Source organism: Aythya marila, assembly GCF_965140915.1.
Source record: "Aythya marila genome assembly, chromosome: 2".
Classification (NCBI taxonomy): domain Eukaryota; kingdom Metazoa; phylum Chordata; class Aves; order Anseriformes; family Anatidae; genus Aythya; species Aythya marila.
The window spans coordinates 18,607,169-18,631,537 of NC_139043.1; the positions used below are offsets into that span (position 1 = coordinate 18,607,169).

The 24,369-nt window shown below is 42.0% G+C and overlaps 1 protein-coding gene across 22 annotated transcripts in view; it reads right to left on the bottom strand.

The window, feature by feature from the left end:
* KIAA1217 overlaps positions 1 to 24,369 on the bottom strand; it is a 373,099-nt gene that overhangs the window by 52,912 nt on the left and 295,818 nt on the right. For 20 of the 22 annotated variants that reach the window (XR_014316991.1, XR_014316992.1, XR_014316993.1 and 17 more), the window contains one exon: positions 8,213 to 9,045. Coding sequence is in view for 19 of the 22 variants with exons in the window: in XM_082754186.1 (XP_082610312.1) it covers positions 8,213 to 9,045 (833 nt within the window). In the remaining 3 variants the exon portion in view is untranslated. Of the gene's footprint in view, positions 1 to 8,212; positions 9,046 to 16,076; positions 16,278 to 24,369 lie in introns of those variants that run through there. The other 2 variants (XM_082754176.1, XM_082754175.1) reach the window with 2 other exon arrangements.

The following is a 24,369-nucleotide window of genomic DNA, read 5'->3' on the forward strand; positions in this document are numbered from 1 at the left end:
ATCAGTTTGCATATACCTTGTTACAGCAGCTTACCGCATCTTGGGTTGGACAGCTTTTGCATGGCAACAGACAATAAAAAAGACATCTGCATAGTTAAAAAACAGAACAGCAACCCAGATAATAAAATTCTAGTGACTGCACAAAAAAGGCATCTAAAACAATCAGTTAATGCCTCTTGGAACTAATGAAAATCATTTTTTCAGCATTACTTTTTTTTTTTTTTTTTCCTCTCTCTCTCTCTTACCTTCACTGGGCCAATAGTTTTGCCCGTGTACAAGGTTTCAGGATTAAAAACTTTAGACTTCTTCTCGTTACTATTTTCAGCTTCCCCCAACCAGTATTTTTGTCTGTGAAGCATTTAATCTGCCCAAGCTGACGATTTCCCAGACCAAATCCCCTGCACCTGACATCGCAACTGTCTGCTCTGGAAAGGACAGCAGCGTGACAGACCAGGCACAAAACACCAAGCACAGACTGTGCAGCACAATGGTATTAAAACAGATTTGTTTTTGCATACACATCCTGAGAAATTCCTAACAAGCAGAATAAAATAGAGGAAGAAGAACTGTAATAGGTACAACATTCAGTGTTTTCCATGAGGTACCAAAGGCCACTAAGCAACAACAATGACATTTTTTGGATAGAAGGACTGATACTTGTGTGTTCATCTTTGCCCATCATTTACACGAATGCATATATTGGTCAGGTACCTGGTGACTTCCTTGGCAGTAGGCTCCATAGCAGCCTTTTGCTCACACAGGTACCTACTTTCACATGCCAGTATGCCAGCAACACACCACAACGCAGACACATGTCAACGTGGGACCTCAGCCAGGACTTTCTGAAAATGTGTCCTTCTATGCCAGCAGTTAAGTGACCGGGGAAACACACAAAGCAAACACTAACAGCGGGCTGTGATTTTGGAAGAGGTTGGGAACAAAACACCTCAGAAAGCAAGAAGACCAGCAGCAATGGCTCATGAATGAAGATGGGACAGACAGAGGCCACATGGGCAGAGGTGGCACGTTCAGCCCCAGATTCGACTTGCCACAGGGGCCACCCATCACCGCTGTGGCATCCCAGGCATGTGGGAGCAGCTGAGGTCTGGCCACCCCCACCACTGTTTGCAGCTTGGTGGCCAAAGCAATACTGCCAATTAATAAGGTCATATAAATTCCAACATATGTAGTGATACAAGTTAAAGGCAGTCTGAAATGATACAAAGCGAGTAACCAGCTCAGCTCATTAGCCGGACAAGTTATCCAGGCTAATTATTTCATTCACACTTCATGAATGAAACAGAGGTTTTCTGGGATAGCACGCAGATACCATAGCTGGGAGAGACTCCAAGACACCCAGATGTCGAGAAAACAGGACAGCAAAGCAATTAATGAGATGCTAACAGACACAAGGAGGGAACAAGAGGATGCTCAGTCAGTCCCCAGCTAGCAGACGCGTTCTTACTGCGAGTGAATACAGCGTGCGCTCCTTACTTTTCTGTCTTCATGTTGAAAGGTATTTTGAGCGGTGGTGAGAAGACTAGTGAATCTGACCTAATTCATTTCAAACCAAGAAATATGTTACAGAATTTCCACTGTTACAAGTTTTAAAATAAGAAACCGGTTCAGGCTACAGTAACCTTTGGAACAAAAACAAGTACAAAAACCCTGGGATAAATATATTCTAACAAACTTCAATGCAACATTTTTGACACTTAATAATGAAAACAGTTTTTTTTCCCCCAGAAAATCATCACAAACCCTTCCTGGAACTAAACTCAATTGAAAGTCTATCTGCTTTACCAATTCATAAATATGATGTTTTTTCCATCCCACATTCGATAATCTGGAAACAATTTTCTGCTTCAAATGAGATTATGGCAACACAAAGCCGATCTTGTCCTTTGCCATGAAATCTAGGAAAATATGTTGTTAAGAGGGAGAGGGATGTTCCAGAGATAGGAGATGATGAAAAACGAATGAAACACTGGAATCAATTGCACAGAGCACATTACTTTTCATATGGTAAAAGCATTAAGAATGTGAAGAATCTACACATGCTCTGGAGTCAGTCTGTTAAACACAAGGCAGGATTTTTCCCCTAATCGTTTCACTGTAATACCCAGACTCATTACAGCCATTAGCACCAAACATTTCAAAAACAGGTGTCTGAAAGGAGGCGCCTTTCAGGCATTAAATAAAACAAGCCGATTTTCGGAGACCTGGCAGTCTGACTGAAGGCAGCAGGAGGAAGGGGCAGGGAGGGATGTGGCTGGCCCAGCAGCGTAGCTGTGCTGGGCTGACGTGGCTGGAGGGCTGGTGGCATCCTGCTGCCTGCTACGTGGCCCTGGGGGAGCAATGACGGCTCCACAGCCATCCCAGCTCCCCTGTGAAGGGCTGGAGCCATCCTGGCTTCTGACACTGCTGTGGTCCAGCAGAGCCGGGGGCTTCAGAGGAAGAGAACGGGCCTTTACCTCAGCCTCTGCTGAGGGATGCTGGCACTGTGGTGACAGTCAGAGAGTCAGAGATTTTTGTTCCTCAACTTTATATTCTCTGCCTGCCAAGGTCCATGTGGATGGGGCAGGCTGGGGTTCCTGTGCTGTAGGGCAGGCTGCTGCCCCCATGGATGGGGCAGGCCAGTGTCCCTGTGGACAGGGCATGCTGGTATGTGAAGCACCAGGCTAGAGGGGCAGGCAGAAGAACCTTCTTTGCTGGTGCCTATTTGTTGGCTGGGAGTACACAGAGGATGAAGCCCAGCTCTGTTCCCTGATTAATTTCCCAGATAAATCCACATCTCTCCACCACCCAGGAAGAGCAGGGAGGGTCACTTATACAAGCTCTTAGGAAAGAATATGCTTTTTATCGGCCTGGGCACCAAAGGGCATTGTTTCACATTGTTTTCCAGTGAATGCTGGGGGATCCAGACTTGGTGTGGTGGAGGAGGAAAGGAGGGGACAAGGTCAGAAGCAACTCCCAGCTCTAGCAAGCCTCTTGGTCAGACTTGGCTTCAGCTTGTGTCACAATCAAACCTCTGCCAGCAAAGCAGGCATGAGGTCCTCGCCAGCCCTCTTCTTCCTGGCAGCCTGTTTCACAGCTCCAGGTACACCCAGGCACTTGAGCCCTGCCTCAGGATCTCACTCCCCAGATTCAGCAGAAGCAAAACAAGCTCTTGCCTCTCTGGCTCTGCACTGAGACATCAGGTTTCATCACAAGATTTCTTCACTACAGCTTCACTATGGTTTCATGTCATTCCCTGCAGCTAACTGAAAGTAATCCTGAGCAGGGTAGAGTGTATTGCTAAAGTGGTATCCACCATGATGCTATTTAAGCATGATTTTCATATTTCTTCCTTTTTCTGGGAACATCCTTATTATTCACATCACTGAGAAGATGCTTTGTATAGACACAAACTAGGACTGGGCCATGTAACCGTTTGTTCATGTTCTTATCCTACCCTAGGCAGTGCAGTGATCATCCGTAACAGACATACTCACATACCGAGTCTGACACCACAAACTAATTAGCACACTGTCCTGGAGAAGGATTTACAGTGACTTCATATTTTATAGCTAAACAGTAAGTGAAATATGTGTAGTAATAAAAAGAAGGTCAGAGACAGGGAAAAATACATTTCTTTCTACATCACCCTATGAGAGAAACATTTAATTGGATTTTTTTTTTTTTTATCTCACTGAAAAAGAAAAGGAAGGTAGGTTGTTTTTCCTCATGGCTTCCCTAGCACAAAGTGAAAGTGGCACAGTCAGACTTCATCCCAAATTGCCCCCCCCCCCCCCCAAATAGCAGAGTGGATCTCCTGGAAGGGTGTGAAGCAGCATACAGCAGAACTCTTCTGTATTCTGCTCTCTTCCCAAGGGAAAAATTATGCACAGATGAATATTTCAGTCTTCTATGAACATGGTTAAATTCAAACTTTCTGCAGCTTGAAGCTGAAGTGAAAATGTAGACTATGAAGTGCTGTCAGCTTTGATACTATCTGATAACTGATAGACATATGGAGAGTGGATGAAGTCATTTGGACTGTTCGGCCCCGAGCAGAGCAGGCTGAGGGGAGGCCTCATGGTGGCCTGCAGCTCCCTCACGAGGGGTGCGGAGGGGCAGGCGCTGAGCTCTGCTCTCTGGGGACAGTGACAGGACCCGAAGGAGCTGCATGGAGCTGGGACAGGGGAGGGTCAGGATGGGTGTTAGGAAAAGGTTCTGCACCCAGAGGGTGGTCGGGCACTGGGGCAGGCTCCCCAGGGCAGTGGTCATGGCACTGAGCCTGCCGGAGTTCAAGAAGCATTTGGACAATGCTCTCAGACTTTTTGGGTGGTCCTTTGGGTACCCAGGAGTTGGACTCAATGATCCTTATGGGTCCCTTCCAATTCAGATATTCTATGATTCTATGCTTATCCAAAAGCCTGCATCTCATTTTCCCTAGAAATAGTTCCTCCAACAGAAGGAAGCCAAACGGCAGTTTACCTTGACTCCATATTGTTCACCCATCCTTTTTACCCAGTTATTCCAGTTTTATCACAAAGGAGGATGCAATTCTGTCTCTCTGGAAAGTGATACTGCTTCCAACTGCCATCATATTTTCTGGGAGCTTCCAGATTGCAAACAGCAGGCCATAGTTTGTAATGGGTGCAGCAAGCACACATTTCTGTGGTTACTTGCAGTCCTACAGAGCAATCACACCACTGCGTGCCTTTGGGAGAGGCAGTACACAGCACTGTCTGAGAGGGTGCATCTTTAACACCTATCTTTCTTGTCTCTCACTGTCCATGGCTTTACAGAGCAAGACTGTTGTTTGTTTGTTTGTTTGTTTTTCCTAATGCATAGCTGTGTCCATCCATACTTGAAAGTATCAAGCAATATGTGGTTTTATGATAGGAACAATATCCAATAACCTAAACATGGCTGTTACCCTTCAATCTCTAACTGCAAGCCATAAGTGGTGAATGTGATCACATTTTTTTGTTCAGCGAACCATGTAACTTCCAGAACTGTCCACCATAATCTACAGAAACAGGCCATCCAAAAAATGATAGCGAATCACTGTTCAAACAGCTTATGCTCAGTTGCAAGAAGTTATGCATTCTTCCTGTAAACCTCATATTTAAGGGGCGATGACTCCTCAAAGATGAACTGCTACAACCTGTTACAACATTTTAATTTTTGAAATCTCCATGAATTTGTTTCTTCTGACTGTTTTAAAACTGCTTTATATAGAATGCCTCTGGTAAATGAACTATTGTGAGAATTTATTCAGTTCTTTATACAGTGGAATTAGCTACCTTGAAAATACCTGAGGTAAAACTGATAAAAGAAAGAATTACACGAAGCAATTAAATCCCCCTCAACTCTGACTTAAATAACAGGCTTAACAAGACTGGTGTCCGCAATGCAAAATTAATGGGAAACTCCAAGAAGAAGAGATAGGAGATACCAGTTTTTGTCCTTTTTATCTTTGGTAGACCCAAATCTGCTGAATTTGACATCCTAAAGGTAACAGGCTCATTTTCTTCAACAAGACCAGGATGTGCTCAGTGAGAGCTCTGATCTGCTCTAAGTACTCAAGATATTCTGATGAAGTACGTATATATCCCACTTCAGCCACTGACTGGAAAAGTCGAAGAAGAATTAATGGAGGAAGAGAGATTTAGTTAACTTCAGGCATTGTCCAGAAAGGCCCATTTCCTTCACTTTATACTAAAGCTTTGCATTGTCCCTGAGGTTGTGGCAGCACTACTTCAAGTTAATTTCTCAAAAGAGATGGTCCAAGAGGTATTTCCTTTCTTCTCAGCACACTCCACTAGTGACTGAAGGAAAAACAGTGCTGACATGATGGGTTTGATGCTCATAGGGGCCTCAACCCCCCTCTTAGTTATCTGCAGGGTTGAATGAGTGAGGATGGTGAGGCTCTCTTGTCTTTGTGCACAAGTGCATAAGACCTCCCTTCTCAGTATTACCAAGGCTAGCAGATAAGCAAACTTGCCTTTTTACTGCTACCCCACTGACACTGCACACATGTTGACTAACCACAATATCACTGACTTTCTATAGCCTGGGTTTTAGGCTCTTTGCACAGCTGCCAGCAAGTGGATAATGTGCATGACAGCAGCATCTATCTCATTTTTCCAATTTCAGAGGATGAATTCAGCTCCATCTCTCCAATCCCAAAATATTCTTACTCACAGAAGCAAGTCCAGCTGTACAGCTGACGTGTGTAAACTGTAAATATTACACAACAAGGTACAGGATGCTTTTCTGCCATTATATACTTCACCTTTCAGGTCTTCATAACAGAGGTGTAACAACTCAGCCCCTGCTGAAGCACAAAATGAGCACCTCAGCCTCAACACACATAGTGTACCTTATTTAGTTTAGTACAATCTCAATAGAGAATTGCTTTCAAAGTTTATTAAAGTATTACAAAGCTTAAATAAGGAACAGCATTTCCTATCTCTAAAACTGAAAAACAATTCTTGATATTGCAGTGGTTAGAAAACACACAAATTTGCATTAATTGCTTTTGGTATTTGGAATTACTTTTTTAAGAAGTCAGTTTCTCAAGGTTAAAAAAAAAAATACCACTACCTAAGAGCAGTTTTCAGAATGACTTTTTTTCAGTGTCATGTGGCTAATACACACCATACTGAATTTTTCAGGTAATGTATTTATTTGGAAGTGTAATTATGTAAATATTATTTTCATCACTATAAATATATCTTGGGACCAGAATTAAAATTTCTGGTGCAAAGCTCCCTTTAAGGAGCTGCAGAACTACGTGTATATTCACAAATACACAGCCTGAGTACCAGAGCGAACAGCTGAGATGCCCAGAAAAGACAGAGAAAGTAGCATAGACTGGGAAGTTGTTGGTGTCCTCCTCCATTTTCAGTCCCCTGACACAAAACTTGTACAGTTTTTGATCTGATCTCTTGAATTAGAAGTGGAAAATGTAGTGCAAATTATTTCCTATTTGTAATATTGGATGCTTGAAATGAGATTTCAGGTACATGCATCTTTTTCTTGGAAATAATAAATATAAATCAGGTTTCACTGACCCTAGACTGTAATAGCCCCTTGTATCAATGTAACTACCAACTTGGTATCATCATATAATTTTGTGAAGTTGGATGATTTTCTTCCATCCTCCATTTTCTCCCCAACAAGGGATCTCACAACACATTATTCTTTCTGCCTCGTGTGATCTGAGTAACTGTTGATCAAGTTGCTGAGATGGAAGGGATGTTTGGGGGCCATGTGAAGCTCTGTACCTCCCCAGTGGTTTAAGGCAGTCAGTATTTACCTTTGGCCTTTGTGAGCTCAGCATTTTCCAGCTATTCATCTTCACTTCCCTAAAGAGCTCTATAAAAGTTAACAGCACAATCAATACGCTAGAGATTAGAGCAACTCATGCACATACACAATAACGGACTAGCAGGGTAATGATTTTTCTTTCCTACGGCAGGGTCTGTAGCAGGAGAAGCCTTCACAGACCTTTGTGTGAATCTAGTCCTTAAAAGACAGGAGAGATCATTGTCATCATTCTCAGCGCAGAAAAGTTAACAACAGTCAGGTCACCAACTATTTGTGATGCTGGGTAAAAATCATTGGGAACAGCATTCTTGTTTCAGTTTCTTCCCTGGGACAGACTTGCTTTTCTCAGCAGTTTCCCCTCGAGGAACATTATTATAAACAACTGTCCTATTTTTATGCAAATTCATGTTTTACAGGAGATAAGACAGTAATGATAAATTCTTCCCATTTCCTAACACTAGATGAGAAAAACTCCACTCCATAAAGAACCAAAATTGTAATATCAGAGTGTCATTCTTAACGGGGGTGAAATATATTCCCTTATTAGCAGGAACAGAACATCATTTGTTCTTGTAACATGATCTGGTTGTCTGGAAAGAAAAATCCTAGTTAATCATTTTATTTTATTATATTTTTTCCAATGACTGAAATTTACACAAATGAAAATAACTAGGGATTCATCATGGGCTGACAATACTTTCAGATTAATAACGGGTGGCGTCGCATCTCCTCTAAATTACTAACTACCTTGACAGACAGCTAATAAACACCGTAGCCCAGCGAAGCAGCCTCCTACACATCACATCGTCCCCCGGGTGTACGACGACACAAGATGCGCATATTAGGAACATTTCTCATTTGCATAAATTAAGCTCCATCTCTGCCTTACCTTGTCTCCTTGTCCTTGGGCATTGCAGGTGACCCATAGCCGAAAGCCTGTTTATCGACGGGAGACGGCACCACCTCAGCCATGCCTGGGAGGCCGAGGGCACTCCGCACTTTGGTGTCCACAAACACAGGCGGTCCCGGCTCCTTTTTGAAGGACTGGCGGCTGGGGGAAGACCTGTCAGGCTGGATGGCATGGGGGGGAACGTGGGCGCTATGGTGAGGATGGATATCGATCATGCGCATGTCAGCCACCCGGTGGGGGGACGCGGGAGGTGTTTTAGAGCTGAGCGTGGGCAAGTGGCTCTCCGGGTACTTTCGTGGCTTTTGTCTGTACAAGGACTGCTCCAGCATTTCAGGCGGCATAGAGGGGTTACAGTAAGTGCTTGATGACCTCATGGCACTGCGATGGTAGGCTACAATGTGATCGGGGACATCGAGGGGGTGTCCGGTGTGGGGTGCGGCCACACTCATCCTCCCCTCGTGAAACAAGTAGGGGTCCCCGTACAGACCTTCATTTCGAATCAGGGCAAGGTTTTTGTTACTCATGTCCTCATCTGGCTTCACATCCCGCCTCTCCAGAATGGCGCTTGGGCTGGGCGATATGGAGCGCGATGCCGGCACGCTGGAGAGCCGGTCCCGGGGGATGGTGGCGTTGCCTGGCACACCCATGGGCCGTCCCCCTCCGTAGGGGATCCTGGATGGAGAGGGAGGCATGGAGTGGGGCACCGGGGTGGAGGGTGGAGAGCTGGGCATCACATGTGAAGGGTGTGTGGCAGATCCGGGGCGGGAAGCGCTCGGGCCATCTCGGCCCGTATAAGCAATTTCCCTCTGCATCTGGAAACAAAAGGAAAAACGTACAGGATGTAAAATTACTGGATGAAGAAAAGGTGATGTGGGTTGTGTCAACCTCGACATCTACAGGATAAAAAAGAAAACTACCTACAACACCAAATCATTTGTCGTCTGTATAAATAAAACATCTTGTGACCTCAGTGCCTAAAGAAAATAGCACCTCTAGACAGCAATAAAATGGGCTGCATGTTAAAGGAATATGAGAGTCTTAAAAATGAGTTTGCTCATGCAAATACCATATTATCATTATCTGTTATTCCCAAGCCGATATCAGGGATTTTAGTACCATATTTGTAGGAACATGTAGCTGGTACACGCTGTAACAGCTTATTGATCAGACACACACACACACGCCAGAGTTCACCGATTCCACAATATGAAGAAAATGCTGGTGCTCTGGCATCACAAATAAACCTGAACTCCTTAGACATGAGAAAATAAATACTAGAACTAATTTTCCATTCGCTTCAGAGCAGGATTTGGCCTTTTGCTAATACCTTGATGTGGTCTTTATTATGCAGAGGATACACAAAGCATAGGAGAACAACAGGCACCACCTTTTACCGAGAGTAAGACACCCAAGTTGTATGAAAATGGTCAGCCCATATAAAGCTTGTGCCAAAGGCTTCTGTGCCACAACCAAAGATAACCGAGCTTTCAAAGATTTGTAGAGAACATACTCAGAAAATATCTTACTATAGTTTTCTAATCATCAGCAGCAACTGCCAGCAGTAAGGAATGAATAAGCAAGGAAATGAAAGGGAAAAGTCCCTTAACAGTATATTGGTGCTTTGCTAAGGTCATGGCCAAAACCTGCAATGAATACATGTGCTTCTGAAACTGCAACATCGCACTTCCCAGCTCTGACCTCTCCAGGTGACTGAACATTGTCAATGACGGACACAGGAGAAATTCTCCCTCTAGCAAGCATTATGTGCCTGCTCTGGTGCCATTCGGGTAAAGTGGAAAAACAGAGAAATTAAGAAGTCAAGTTGGCTTCCATCAAGTACATTAAAAAAAATATATATATATAGCTTCTAGAATTTGTGTTTGCAATTTCAGCTTCCCTCTCCATCATTTTCAAGGGACTGTAGAAAACTGAGTGTCACTCAGCCCAACTACACATTCCTGAAGTTGCACAGTATGTACTTGTGTAGTGGAAGCTGTTGATCTGAAATCTCCACCATTTTTTTCCTCTCTCACTTCTTACTTTGACAATATGGCTGGATTTGCTGCAGTAACAGTGATCCATGCCTGATGAAGCAAGAAGTTATATTCTATTCCTGCCCCACCACAGGTTTTTCCACTGGCAAGGGAATTGCACTAGCGGTATATAAACAATAGCTGTTCTCATCACAGCAGGCTCCGCACTTGGGAATTACAAATGACGTTCCCCAGGGCCAGAGATCAAAAGTCTGCAGTATCAAGTATCAAAAAGAAGAAAGGAGATAACCTGACTGTGGCAGCAGCAATAATAAATAAGTGCAAACAGAACAAAGGATTGTGCAGGGATGCGTCATAAACGAGCCGACAAAAGTTATCCGGCCAAAGGGGAACATGGGATAATTTGTTTCATTTGCACAGAGAACTACTGAAATGTAAAATAAAATATAACTAAACGGCATTAACGAAATTATCAGTGGGCATTCAACACAGTTCTCCATCTGGCTTGAAGAAACACTGCAGCATACTAAGCTGGATTGTGCATTCAGACTCTGGACCTGAGCCAACAGAACAAAAAGACTCCTACTGAATCTGAGCTGCTTTGGGATCGTGCCTCCAGGGATAGGCAGCACTAGATGTTTTGCAATGAGAGGAGAGCACGGAGGATGAAAGACCTCCTTGGTCCCCACCATACAAGCTATATCACGCCCTGTTTAGTTACTTCAGCTAAACCTACCAACAGATTCAACAGTATCTGGCACACAAAGCACAGGCACTGGGATACACTGGGTTGCAGTGAAAGGAAAATTCCGATGCTACCTTGTAGAGAGGAGAAAATTTCCATGGGAAGCCTTGAAAGCAACAGGTTTTATTTTCCTTAACTTCTGGACTTCAAATTCCTATATACGCACATTCATTCCTCATAAGTCAAAGAAATCTGTCAAAGAAAAAAACCTATTTTCCACCTTAGCATATTCCCATACTTGAAGAGGAAAACAAGGAGTTCAAATACGGGGCCGAGCTATTGTTCAAACGCCTTTTTCTTGAGTACTGACATTTACAGTGCTATCTACTTTTGCTTTGCTTTAAAATAGCACATGGAGCACACAGCCTGAATCAAGACCCCACTGGGCTGGGAGGGCACGAAGTTTGAGTGCACAACCCCTTCCTGGAAGGTTCACTTTCTATTTTAGGCTGTGACTCAGCCCCTGGGTGGAGTGTGCAGAAGGGGAGAGCAGCTGGAGCCACAGAGTCCATGGTACCCAGGGCAGGAGGACTAGAGCACAAGGGCCAGACAGGGCCAGGAGCCAGGCAGCCTCACTGGCCACATTACAGCATCTCCTGTCACCTGGTCAATATTTTTTCTCTTTCTACTTTTTTTTTTTTTTTTTTCTTCTCCAAAATCTCCAGATTCTTTGCCAATGGAAACTTCAAAAATTCAAATGATAGTCTCTTTATGCTTCTCTCTATACATCTTCTGTGTGATATTCAAGACACACAACTCTCTCCCACATATACCCCACTTTCTGCACTGCTTTTCTTCTTCCTGCCCTCCACTTCACACCATTGAGCAAAATCCCAGCATTGCTCAATGAAAATGTACTCTCATGCATACGCTGTCTTGAGCCATATTTTCTTGGACTTGTGTTGCATGACTCAGGGACAGAGAAAGAGGATATTGGGTTTATCTGAGCCTGTAAATACTAGGTGAAGTCACAGCCAATTGCTTTCAGGGTAAAAGGAAGATCTTTTAATATAAGCATAGGATCATGTGCTTTTCAACTGCAGCTATGTAATATATGTGCCTGAGGGTGTGGTTTTGTTTAGCGCATAGGTCTTCCTTGTTCTTGCTCCCTGTAGCCTTTACACCCTTGAAATAGAAACTTGTTTGTCAATCCTTGGGGTTAAAATACGGCAAATGGCTACTACTACAATTTCTGCATAAAGCACTAGAGGGGATAGACATCACTGAGAAGCTTTTACCTGATGTAGTAAAAAAAGATCATACCACATATAAGTGTATCCTGAGGAAGGTTTCAGTCTAACAACACTGCCATCTGCAAGATGCAGATCTGGGTATTTTTTTGAAGCAGAACAACAGAGGCACCGGACATATACTGAAGAGTAAACACGTAAAATCAGTTATGTTCTTTATTTCAATTCAGTTTGCATACTCAGTAACTTGCTGCATTTTGAACACGATTATATGCAGAAAGGTAGCAAACCAGCTATCCATCCACCCGAATGGCTCACACAGAGGCTGAGCAGACCAGTATCTCTGGATACAGCAGAATACAAAGCTTGCTTCCTGCCTCCTCAAACAGCTCAGCTACCCTGAAAGAAGGGCAGAGTCACAGTATCACAAGCCTTATGGATAGCAAAGGGCAAGCTGCCATTCAGTGGTTCGACAGCTGGTGTTTTCGGCAGTACAATCCCATCTGTCTTGTCCTCTGTCAGGACTAATACAACACTGTGCTATCTTTATTCTAAATTTCTTATGGCTGTCCTGCCTCATAGGTCACTCTTGCGGTCTGTCCCAGGGTGGTCCTCTTATGATGAAGAAACCATCCTTACTTCTGCCTCTTGGGCTGGCTTCAGTGCATCATTTGTACCCATGGTGTGCACCAGAGCAGCACATGGATTCGTGCGTACACACACCAGGGAAATGCCAACTAGAGTTATGCCTTACCACTGATTCATTGGTGCCACACCAACGCTCCACCTCACCAGGCATGGATACCAGAGGTGTACCCTGACTCATGCCACTATCTGCTAACATCTCAGAGCAAAACACTGCCAAAGGAGAAAGTAGGTGAGGGTTTCTGACCTGGCAGACCTACCCATTGCTCTCCCAGGCCTTGTCTACATCAACAGAGAGCACAGCAACTGGCTTTGCCCCAAGGCTTTCAGCCTGCCAAAATACCTAGATGGAGCATGTTCCTTACATGGTGCTCATCTCTGCACTGTCCTGGAGACACCCTGGAGTTCCCAGCAGACACCTCTCAGGCATGCAAAGCTATTGCTTTTCTTACTCTCCTACTGGCACCTTGTAGTTCCCCGAGGAAACTGCACCTGTGTTCCTAAACTGGCTCACCCACCAGTACACTGAGGTCATCTGAAATTAATTTTATCAAGAGCTTGGAGAATCTTTGATGAAAAAGCTGCAGAAGCACTAAATACTGATATAAAACTGATAAATGCATCTGCAATACTGATAAATTCAAGGTGAAGAGATCTTTTTACAGAAACTGATCACAAGAAGAAAATCCTCTAAAATTGAGGCAATCCTTCACTTTGTTTCTGGAAAAAGAAAGGAAAAGCTTACTTAAAGAACCCCAAACCCAACAACAATACAATCCTCTCGTTTGTTCTTCCCTCATAAAAATAAACTGACAGCCTTTGAGCCCTAGTTGTCCAAACCCCTCAGTTTGATCAGTAGTTGCACTGTATGATACCACACCTGTCATGGCTGGTCCTTCACTAAGGCTGGGTTTCCACAGCTGAAAGCACAAATCAGCTTTTGCAAAAAACTGTCAGATACAATTTTTATATTTCTAAAATAATATTTACAAGAAGAAATAGTGCACTTGAAAATTACAGAATTGATAAACAGTCTGAAAATGACATTTTTTAAGTACATGTACCACGACTGTCTTTCTAAAGCCAGATCCTTCTCATGCTATCAGACATCACTTTGTCACACATATTTGCTCTTGCCTTTTCTTTGTATGTCTTTTAATTCCTATAAATTTCCCCATAATGTTGAGACATTAAAGAAAAAAAACAGGCCGGCTGCAGCTGCGGGTTCCTCCAGTTGCCCAACGGCATACTTACAAACTGCAAACACATTAGCATTACTTTTAGCTTTTTCTGGTCAGGAACTTTCCAATGAAAAATACTTTCAACAGACAATGCTAATTCAAAAGAGCTGAAACATTTGGTAAAAACATCAGTAAAGCAAACGTTGCTTGGAAAAAAAAAAACACCCAGCAGATTTCAGTCAAACACCAATATGGGTTCTTATCAGACAACTCTGGAGTGCTCTAAAGCTTTGGCTTTCCAGATCCATAGACGTGGGGCAACTTGGTCAGTCTGCCCTCAGGTAGGCACCCCAGGTCTTCCACGGTCTCTTCAGCAGAGCCGGGTACTCAACAGTTGTGCACTGATCTTCTAGACCATGGAGTAAGATGTGCAGAAGTTTCAACATCTATCACTCCTCAGCAGCACTTCCAGACTAGTTTATTTGGCAATTTTGGCTAAGGATGGGCTCCCTGATGCCCAAAAGAGACAGTTCAGACCCTAAAACAGCTAGCCTAGCTTAAGCTTGGAGACCTGGCCTCACCTAAGTCTCACCCCACAGTACAAGGCTTTAGGATCTGCCAGGTTTCACAACAGTTTTTCATCATGGGAACCACATGCTGGTGATTCCAAAATAAAACTGATTTCAGTGTTCAAACTTCCTGTGAATGGGGAATTCTGAGACCCAGCTAGCTCTGTTCTTGACATGTCCCTTGTATTCCCATTGTCGTTTTCCAGATAATTTTCCAGATAAGGAATTGCAGAACTCCCTGAGAAATCTCAGCATTTATTGTTATTGCCTTCCCATCCTTAGCATGTATCTGGGTTTCAGTTTTTTAGCTTCTTTTGCATACTTTTGGTATATGTTAAGCTGTAAAATCTCTGTATTGTGGTGCAAAAAGAGCTGAGCTTAAAACTCAGAATATCCATGAAACTGCAATTCTCTGATTCTAGTGCTTGCACTAGAACAAAACAGTTAACGGAACATATATCGATATGGCAAAAGAATTGCTGGGTTTTCCTTCTTCCATCTATGTTATTAATTCTATGTGTTTTCCTTTCCCTGATCAACAATGCTGCAATCAGCCAAAATAAGATGTTTCTTAGGGTGAGCCACTCTTCCAGTTTCTATGCTCATACATTTATTTTGCCAGGCTTGCCTGGCCAGAGGGTGACATGAACACAGCAGGAGAACCAGATGATGATGTTCACTATCCTGAGAGGTGGCAGTCAGAGCACATAAACATGATTATCCAGAAAGGAGACGTGCTGCCCTGAGTGAATCTCAGTCAGGAATCATCACCATACTATTTGATATCACTGTGGCATCCCATCCCCATGTCTTCCTACCTGTAGTGCAGGTGTACACAAGGGGTATGGCATGAATACCCCTAAGAATTTTTAGGGTACAGTATTGTAGGCACACATACACTAGCTTGAATGAAGCACAGCTCAGCCACAGCGTTATTTCCCTTTCCATATGACAGAGCATCAAACACATTCTTAACATTATTGTCCCTTACTTTATACCTAGATCTTTAATGCACACTTGTGTATGAACCCAGTCCCTGCAGCTATCCAAATGTTTTACCTTAAGGTACTTTACATGTCTCGGTATGTCCTTTTATATCCCTGACTACATATAAACTTAATTCATACCATATCCTAAAGCTCCCATGGGGAAAACAAAGAATACCTGTTTCACTTTTTACTGAATATAAAACAGATCTGTAAAATTCTAAGCTAACCACAAAACAAATTTAATGGTGATATCAAAAATAATGTTTGATTGCTTCACCTTGCCTCTAAGTCAATGTGCATGCTGAAGGTGGATCTTGCAAACAAGCAGAGAGGAGAGTCTCAAACCAAATCCTACACAGTCTGCTCTTTCAGGCATAATTTTCCAGCTGTCCTGATGCTACTCTGGTTATTTGTTTCTACAATTAAAAATAGTAGCAGTCTTATTACACGCAGTCAACATTGTTACCTACAGACAAATATCAAATAATCTTTGTTAAGATTTTTGCTCTGAAATAATTAAAGCCACTTACTGTTACTTAAGGAAATCACCTGTATGGCTACAGCAGTAAGATGAACATTTGTTTCCACTTCTTCTAATAAAGCATTTTTTGTTTTCAGCCTTGAGTCTAAATCCTCAGTCTACAGTACAGCATTTTATAAATCCGTGCCTTCTGGGAAAAGGTTTTTAAACAGTAAAAATGTTCCTTGTTCTCTCTGCTCACAACAGGGGCAGGCCATCTTGCTTTACCCAGTCATCTAAGTAATGCTGCCTCAATAGACTGAAGTACTTTTCCACATGACAAGCCTGCAATTTCTCCTCCCCTTCGAAATTAGTCACTAAATAACCTCCTTGGCATGTCACCCAGTCACAAACTGTGCAACATTATGTGATTCAATCACTCAACCATTTTTTAATGCGCGTCTATAAGATGCATAGAAAGAGGCTAACATCATGGAATGAAGTACAAGGGAGACTCACAAAGGGGAAAGCCATAAGTAAAACTAGGAGTAAACTCCATTTAGGTAAGAGAGTGCATGTTAAAGGTAACTATATAAAATGCATCCTATTAATTCTCCAACAGGAGAAGACCTCCAATTATTTAGCAAATCCAGTACATACAATTCTAGGGGAAAAAAAGAAAAATACAGCCATTATTAACCTTGGCAGCTTCTTGAATGCTCCGCTTTGTGGGGACACCTAGTAGAAAGAAGCGTGAGCCCCTCCCGCCAGGAGAAGCACCTAGACACAGGAGCTGGCTGTCTACTCATTAACCAGGCACCTGAGCCACTTGGCTAACCTGAACTTTGGGGCCCCCATAAATCAATTGCATGGTTATCTCTGCAGCACACCATGCTAGCCATTAGGATTACCTTTTTTTTTTTTTTTTTTTTTTTTTTTAAAAAAAAAAGAAGGCACAATAGAGATGGCAAATGTCCAAAAAAAAAAAAAAAAGATAGAAAGCTTGCCTCCCTCCCTTCCATCACCTCACTCCAAAAGACTTAATAACATGGAAAATGTACCCTTAAAAATATGGTATTTAGAGTGTGAAAGAGATGGCACTTAAACATCATAGGGCAATCTCATGACACAAGCACTTTGCAGCACTGCAGTTATCTTCTGTATTTTTTGTGTGCTTTTTTTGTTTGTTTGTTTGTTTTTATGCACGTAAAATATTGCTTGTATCATCATGGCTGGCATTCAGAAGAATCAAAATACAATTTAAGTGCATAACCCCGAGCTAATATCAATATAAAGAACCATTTATAAGGGGACCTAACTGGAGTAACATTTCTGTTTTGCAGTACTCCCTCCTCTCAGTCTCTCAGCCGTGAGAGAGGGAGGCATCACTCATTGCTGTTACAACAGGGTAAGCTGACACAAAGCATTTGCGTAACATGACAAAGATCAGAGCAGATCTGGTAGCCAAAACTAAAAATCCAGGTGTTCCACCCCTTACTACACATTCCCCAAGAGCAGAAGGAATCATCCAGATTTGCAGACAGCTGTTGAGTCTTCCCATTATAAATTTGTACACCATTATTGGTCTTGACCAGAACTTCACAAAATTTCTGTGTAGCGTAACTTAATGTAAGCAGTCTTTTCAAGAGTGTAAAAGTATTTGTCTTAAGTGTAGCATTTCCAGTTTCACTGTGAAAATATTTTAAGACATTATTTTTATTAAATATTTGTACCAGAATTATAAAAAAGTAACATCGTGGCACAGAAACAATCTTAAACCTATTTATTTTCATTTCAAATTTAATCAGTCAAGGCTTGTTTCTTGCAGTATAGGAGTAAAGCAGTATTTACTGTTGAAGCATCTGGTTTATATTTGGCAGGTTTTACTAACCAGTCAAGTATCCCCTTTTAATGAATGGAAGTATGACCTAGTTAAAAATCTGCTTATCTCTGCTGACCAACTCAAAAATATCAAAAGTAAAAATACAAGCAAATTATCCTAATACAGTTTTGTGTCACACATGCTTTCCAGCAAGCGCAGAGTATAGTCTGCCATCCATGGTCTTCCTTACAGGGGAACAAACCTGCAGTGAGAAATCACATTATTATGCTAATATGCAGGATAAAAAAGACCTCTATATTTCACTTCTGTTTCTCTGCACTGAGTTGCAAGCTGGAAGGATGCACATTTTCAGTAATTGGACTCCAGCATGATAAAGTATATCCCAGAACATCAGGCACACTATAACTAGTTCTCCATACATCTGGCACTATATGCAATAGTCTCCAAGTATGTCTGATGCATATGAAAAGTTTTTCATATGAGGAATGAATCTTCTTTTAATTTTAAAATACACCAGGCACAGTATCATAAATAGTACACAGATATATCATTACCAAGGCTGTAATTTAATTTGTAGGTTCTAACAATGCATACAAACCATTCAAGTATCACTTTCCATTTCAATTACTTTATCAGAGCCCTCAAGCCTTGTCTAACTTGCCATGTATCATCCTGTGTTTAATTACTTGCCATATATTTGTTTATAACGTACTGTACAGAACAATAGCTCCTTTCCAGTTTAGCCCCCCATATAAACAAATGGTATGCCCCTAAGAAGCGCAACACCCTACACTTCACCAAGATCAGACCTGGAAGTATGGGCTAGCCCATTGCTTTAAAATCTTTGTTAACGTCTATGGTGATAGGCACAAGTTACCACTGAGGTTTATCTCCGGTCCCCCTACTTTTCTTCTACATCATTAACATTAATTCAGGACCCTTGGAACAATTTGCCCATCACATTAATTTATTTTCTCTTTGCTCCCCTCGATTCTCAGTAGAAAAGTGTTAGAGACACATTAGCGAAATGCACAATTATAAATTGAGAGAACATTTTGAAGTCTGCTGTGGGGTATACATGTGAGGCATAGATGGAACTGGCTTATTGCTTGACTGCTGATCAAAGTTCTTTCTGTTCCTGATAACAGCTCTTTTGGTCCCTATGTCCTTAATAATACATTCATGGATGGAAATAATGAAGCAGTTAATGTTTGTACTGCTGTAAACAACCATTTCCTTAACACAAAACAGGGAAATTTGCAGGCTTGATGGCTTGTCACTGACTCAACTGTTTTGCTCTCAGTACTCAGGAGGAAAGCTTGTGATGGAGTCAATGGGGTTTTGCTAAAATGCAACAAGTTAGTTCAATCCAGCAGAATCCAAGTGGGAAGACAGTTTGCTGATGAAGTTTTTTACAGCTGTTTTCTGAAAGAAGCATTATTTATTTTCAATGAAGGTCTCACATGACTTCATCACTCCTATAGCCCACCCAGAACCTAATTCTGATCAAAGAAACCGAGAGTGTAGGAGGACAGAGACCCGTGTGTGGACTTGTTTGTAGAACCTCCTAGGTCTCCAGTTACACAAGACTTTTCAAGGTAGCATGAGAGTTACCATCAGCATCTTTCTTCCCTCTGCACAGGCAAGCACCATGACAGAAAGCTCTCACTGGGGTCATCCACTTTCTCCAACGAAAGCAAAGAGACCAACCCCCAGCTTTGCCTCTAATAATTCAGCAGAGGAACAAAAAAAAAAGGTCATATCCAGCCCTGACTTCAATCTCAGCTGCTTCCCCACAGCAAAAATGGGGAGCAGATCACAGACCCCCCAGGTTGCTGTCCTCCACAAAGGCACCAAGGTGTCAGGCACACCAGCCCCCGACCGTATTCATATCTACAAAGATTTGTGGGGTGCCTCTCTGAAGACTGAAAATCCTACAGGATCTCTTCTATGAATTTAAGAGGCCAAGCTAAACAAGTAGGGTGGGAACAGAACAGTTTTGGCTGCCTGACATATATTGGACTTGATATTATATGCAGACTGCACTATCTTCTCCTAAACATATATGTTGTTTGTTATTCCCTTTGTTTACTGATTCCTAAGGCACTTGGTGAAACAGATATGCCTTGGGGTAGATATAAATACCATTTATCTACCTTGGGCTAGATATAAATACCGTAAAGTGCTCTTATGCTTATGCCAAACTCCCTAGTTCTGGGGAAAAAAAAAAAAAAAAAGAAAAAAAAAAAAAAGCAAAGAACAAACAAACAAACAAAAAACATCCCACACCACACATTGCTACTAGCTAGAAAGAACCACTATAAAGGGGACAGGCAGCTCTAAAGGCTCACTGCTGGCAGTGCAGTGCAGTCGGTAGAAGAGCTGGTGCTCGCAGTGAGGAGCAACCTGCACACAGAGCCTTTGAACCAGCACACAAGCGAGCATCTGAGCTCCAAGAGAACAACACCTCCTTGTAACATGTAAAGCAACAGCATGTTTACATGCATACATATATGTTTGCATGCCAGCAGCACATTTGTGGCCTCTCCTTTGGTGATGGTTAATCAACAAAATCAGGAATTCTGGATTTTTAGGGATTTAAAAAATTAAAGGCAAGCGAGTACAAGCAAGCAAATCCTGGAGGTGATGGAAACTCTATAAGCCTCTCAAACTTTATTTTAAGTATACTTGAGCAAATATAGCCAACTCTCTCTGGAGTCACATGAAGAAGGTTCTGCAAAACTGAACTATTACGTCAGGTCTGCAGTCTGTCTCTCTACCCTGTAATTTAAACCTCATGCTTCCCCCTCATTTCTGTAGTGATTTAAACAAAGACATTTTCCTAGCCATAGGAAAGTATCACAGCATGTATCACAGACATACATGCACTCAGCATTTCCCCAAAAGTTAAGATGGCACTATTAGTTGCTTTGCACTGGGGCTGTCTCATCCCATGTTGTTCAAAGGCAGTCATCCAGGCACCCCTCCGAGTCAGCTCCTTCCCTCCCCGGCCGGGTGGAACAAGCTGCCCCTTGGTGTTCCCTGCCTCTCCCCACTGACAGCACTGGGAGGCAATTTCTACCACAAGTTTATAAGGGTTAGGCTTTTTTCTTATTTTTATCACGACCCTGTCCATATGTCTTTTCATTTAGCTCACTCTCTCTTCTGTTTTTCAACCTATTGTTTTCCTTTTTCCTTTTTTTCCCCCTTTATAAGTCAAGCTGAAATACTAAAGCTAGAAGGGATAACAGCAATTTCATTCCAACTACTGCTGCTTGCTACTCCTTATGATGGACTTTACTGTCATTCACCTTGGTGGATCCAACCTGGCCTGATTAAGCTAAGAATTCAATATCCCTGACGTGAAGCTGCTAATAAACATTATTTATTTATTAACAGAGCAATACAGAAGCACCTCCACATGTCAATCTTCTTATCTTCTGTCCTACTATTAGCACTTTTTCTTATTCCTAAACATTTTCAAGCCTAAATGTAGAGGACTGAGTTGGTAGCATGATTTTTTTTCCTGCTTATCCCACATGTAATGCAGAAATATTAATAAAATACATCAATAGTGAAAAAAATATTTGGGAAGGTAATAGAGAATTCTGAATGTAAAACTCTAGGAAAAAAAGAGGAAAAAAAGAAAAAAAAAAAAAGGAGGGAGGAGAATGGGACAGGGTGAAGTACAATACTAAGAGTTTGTGAAAGAGTAATACTGTAGATGGAGTGCTGAGAACTAAATAGGGAAAAAAGAAAAGGATAATAGAAACAAAAAACGGAGAATTAAGGAATTAAGACAGAAGGAGGTAAGGTACTGATGGGAAAAAGACAAATTAAAGAGAATATGAAGAGAAATTCAACATAAAAAAAAAAAAGGAAAGAAAGAGTGAGAAAAAATGAGTGTGGAAGAACATGAATTACTTCAAACTTTTGTCAAGGCTAGAAGATTTTGCCTTAGTTCTTGTTATTACTATGCTGTAGCCTAGCATAGCAGGCACAGGAGGAAAGAGGGAGAGAGGAAAGAGAAAGAAGAAAATACATCCAACATAAATTTCTTTGGTTTGGGCTAATATTCTGAGGATTTCTGTTTTTAGTTTAGTTTTCTTTTGTTTTCAGGGGTTGTGAAAACATGAGGGTGGCTTTTAGGAAAGAAGTGAGCAGAGCGTTCCAGGTAAATGCCAGCTGGAGTAAGCCCATAAAACACACGGAGACATGGGCATTCAAAGCAAAGATGTTTGAGATGCACTCAAAAGCTACAAAAGTCTTCTGAAATCTAGAACTAAGTTGAGCCACTCCCACTGGAGTTGGGATTAAGATTTAACACAGCTTTGTCTCCTTCAAACATCATAGAAAACAGCTCTCTACAACTCAGGCCTTAGTTCAGCATCTCCAAGACTTGCTATGCAGTGGGACTGAGTGCTGAGCAATAACACTGAGGGTGATGCCACCTTTTGTCTGGTCGCTAGTGGGGAAAACAGAAATTCTAGGCTGATGAAGTCACCACCAAGCTCTGACAAGTGGCAAGACATCTCTGTATGTGTGTCCTTCTCACAAAACTTTTTCGTATATTAATTCCACACAGCTATGACTGCTTCCCCAAATACACCTCCACCTCCAGAGCTTATTGGTCACCATAATGCCCAGGTGTCCTTCTAATTCCTAGACTAAGATCACTTTATTCACGTCTAAAACAAGAATCCAATGTAAAGAGAAGGGGAAAGCAATAATAGACCGAGCTTCTTGCCATAAAAAGAAAATTGAGTTTACAATATGCATCAGTTAGATCTAGATAAGGAGCAGGATTTACATTTGGACTAGCCTGGTGGCATCGGTAGTGAACCTTTTTACACTCCCTAGCAGACATTACTACAGATTAGCTGTCCATGGGACACAACCTTGGTGACACTGGGTGATCTCTCCTTGCTGGGGAAGGGAGCACAAGGCCACACAGAGCTGTCCCCAGGCTGTACCACGAGGACCTCCATGCATTAGGCAATCCAAGCAAAACAAGGCATGACACACAGCACATTTTGCGTTAGCCCAACTGAAATCAATTGAAATCACAGTGCTGCTGTGTGAGGGTTTATTCCCCCAACAACATTTCATTGTTTGAGCTATTTCTCTGCTACCGGTCTGCATTACTTTATCCCTGATCAGCAAGACGGACATCCAGACCAGCGAATGTAGCAGACACTCCCTTCTGCATATTTAGGAGTGCATTTCATTTCCTACAAGCAAATGGAATGTGAGAGTTAAAAAAAAAAAAAAAGCTAAAATTATCCAATTAAGCAGAGACGTTAATAAATCTCTCATGCTTGATTTTCCAATGCTTCCTCAGTGCTCTTTCCAGACAGAGTAGCATGGTGAGTACACTAAGAAACCTCTTAGCATTTCAGCCAAGATTTTTCAGAGTGTTATCACAAATGACAAAAATATAAACACACTGAAACATAACACATTTCAGTCCTAAAAAGGTCGGATTTACATAATTACATCATTGGTTTGCCAATATCCACATTTATCTCATCAGTATAGCATGGCCCACCCAGCCCATAAGCTATTAGACTGTTTGGACTGAACATATAAAAGCTGTTACTGATTTTTTTTTTAAGTTCACATTATGACACCCCTCAAAACTAGGGTTGAATTTGAACCAACTGTTTGTTTCTTTTTGCTTTTCCACAGCTGCTTTTGAGGCAGAATTTTCTGAAAACAAACAGGAGTCATGTAATTCATGAAGATGCAGCAAGCTTTTCCTTCCCCCCATCCCGTTCCCCTTGAAGAGATCAAGCACATCATGCACATAGCACAGACAGCCACCACCAGCGCAGGGAGCCAAACCCTTCAGACCAGTCTCAATGTCAGCACTTCCTCAGGGCACTGCTGAACTGATGGGGTCATCCCTTTTTTTTTCCCAAAAAAGGAATAGTTTCAAACATGTACATTTCTGGTACAGATCAGCATTTTTATTTGGTTTAAATATGCTGTATATCAGATTTCTTTTCTTTAAAAAAAGAAATACTGTTAGTAACTGAACTCATAAATCAAAATAAATGCATGGCTTTCTGACTTGCTGTACTAACGACTCAGCTTTTATTTTTGGTCCATATTTGTATTTTTTCCCACTGTGCTGAAGCCAAATAAAACTGAACAAGTTGATATGGTTAAATGAACATAAAGGAAAGCATCACACTTGGTCTCATCTGGCATTACCTAACAATAGAGTCAAAACACGATTTCTATTACAGATATATGCAATTGATTAGGAATATAAACAATATAAAAAATGTTACAAATCAGAGCCGATGGGTAAAAAAACAAAGCAACATGTCCACACTTGTAACCACCTATTTCTGTCAATGTAAGGGTGCAGCAAATCAGAAGAAGTTGCTGTGCTGAGTTTTGGCCTCAGCGCTGTCAGCAGGAGAAATGGTCATGGAAGCCACAGAACTGGATTTTACAATGTATGTGTCCAAGCTGGACTGCACCTCTTAGCCATAAGGCCAAGCAAGTATTT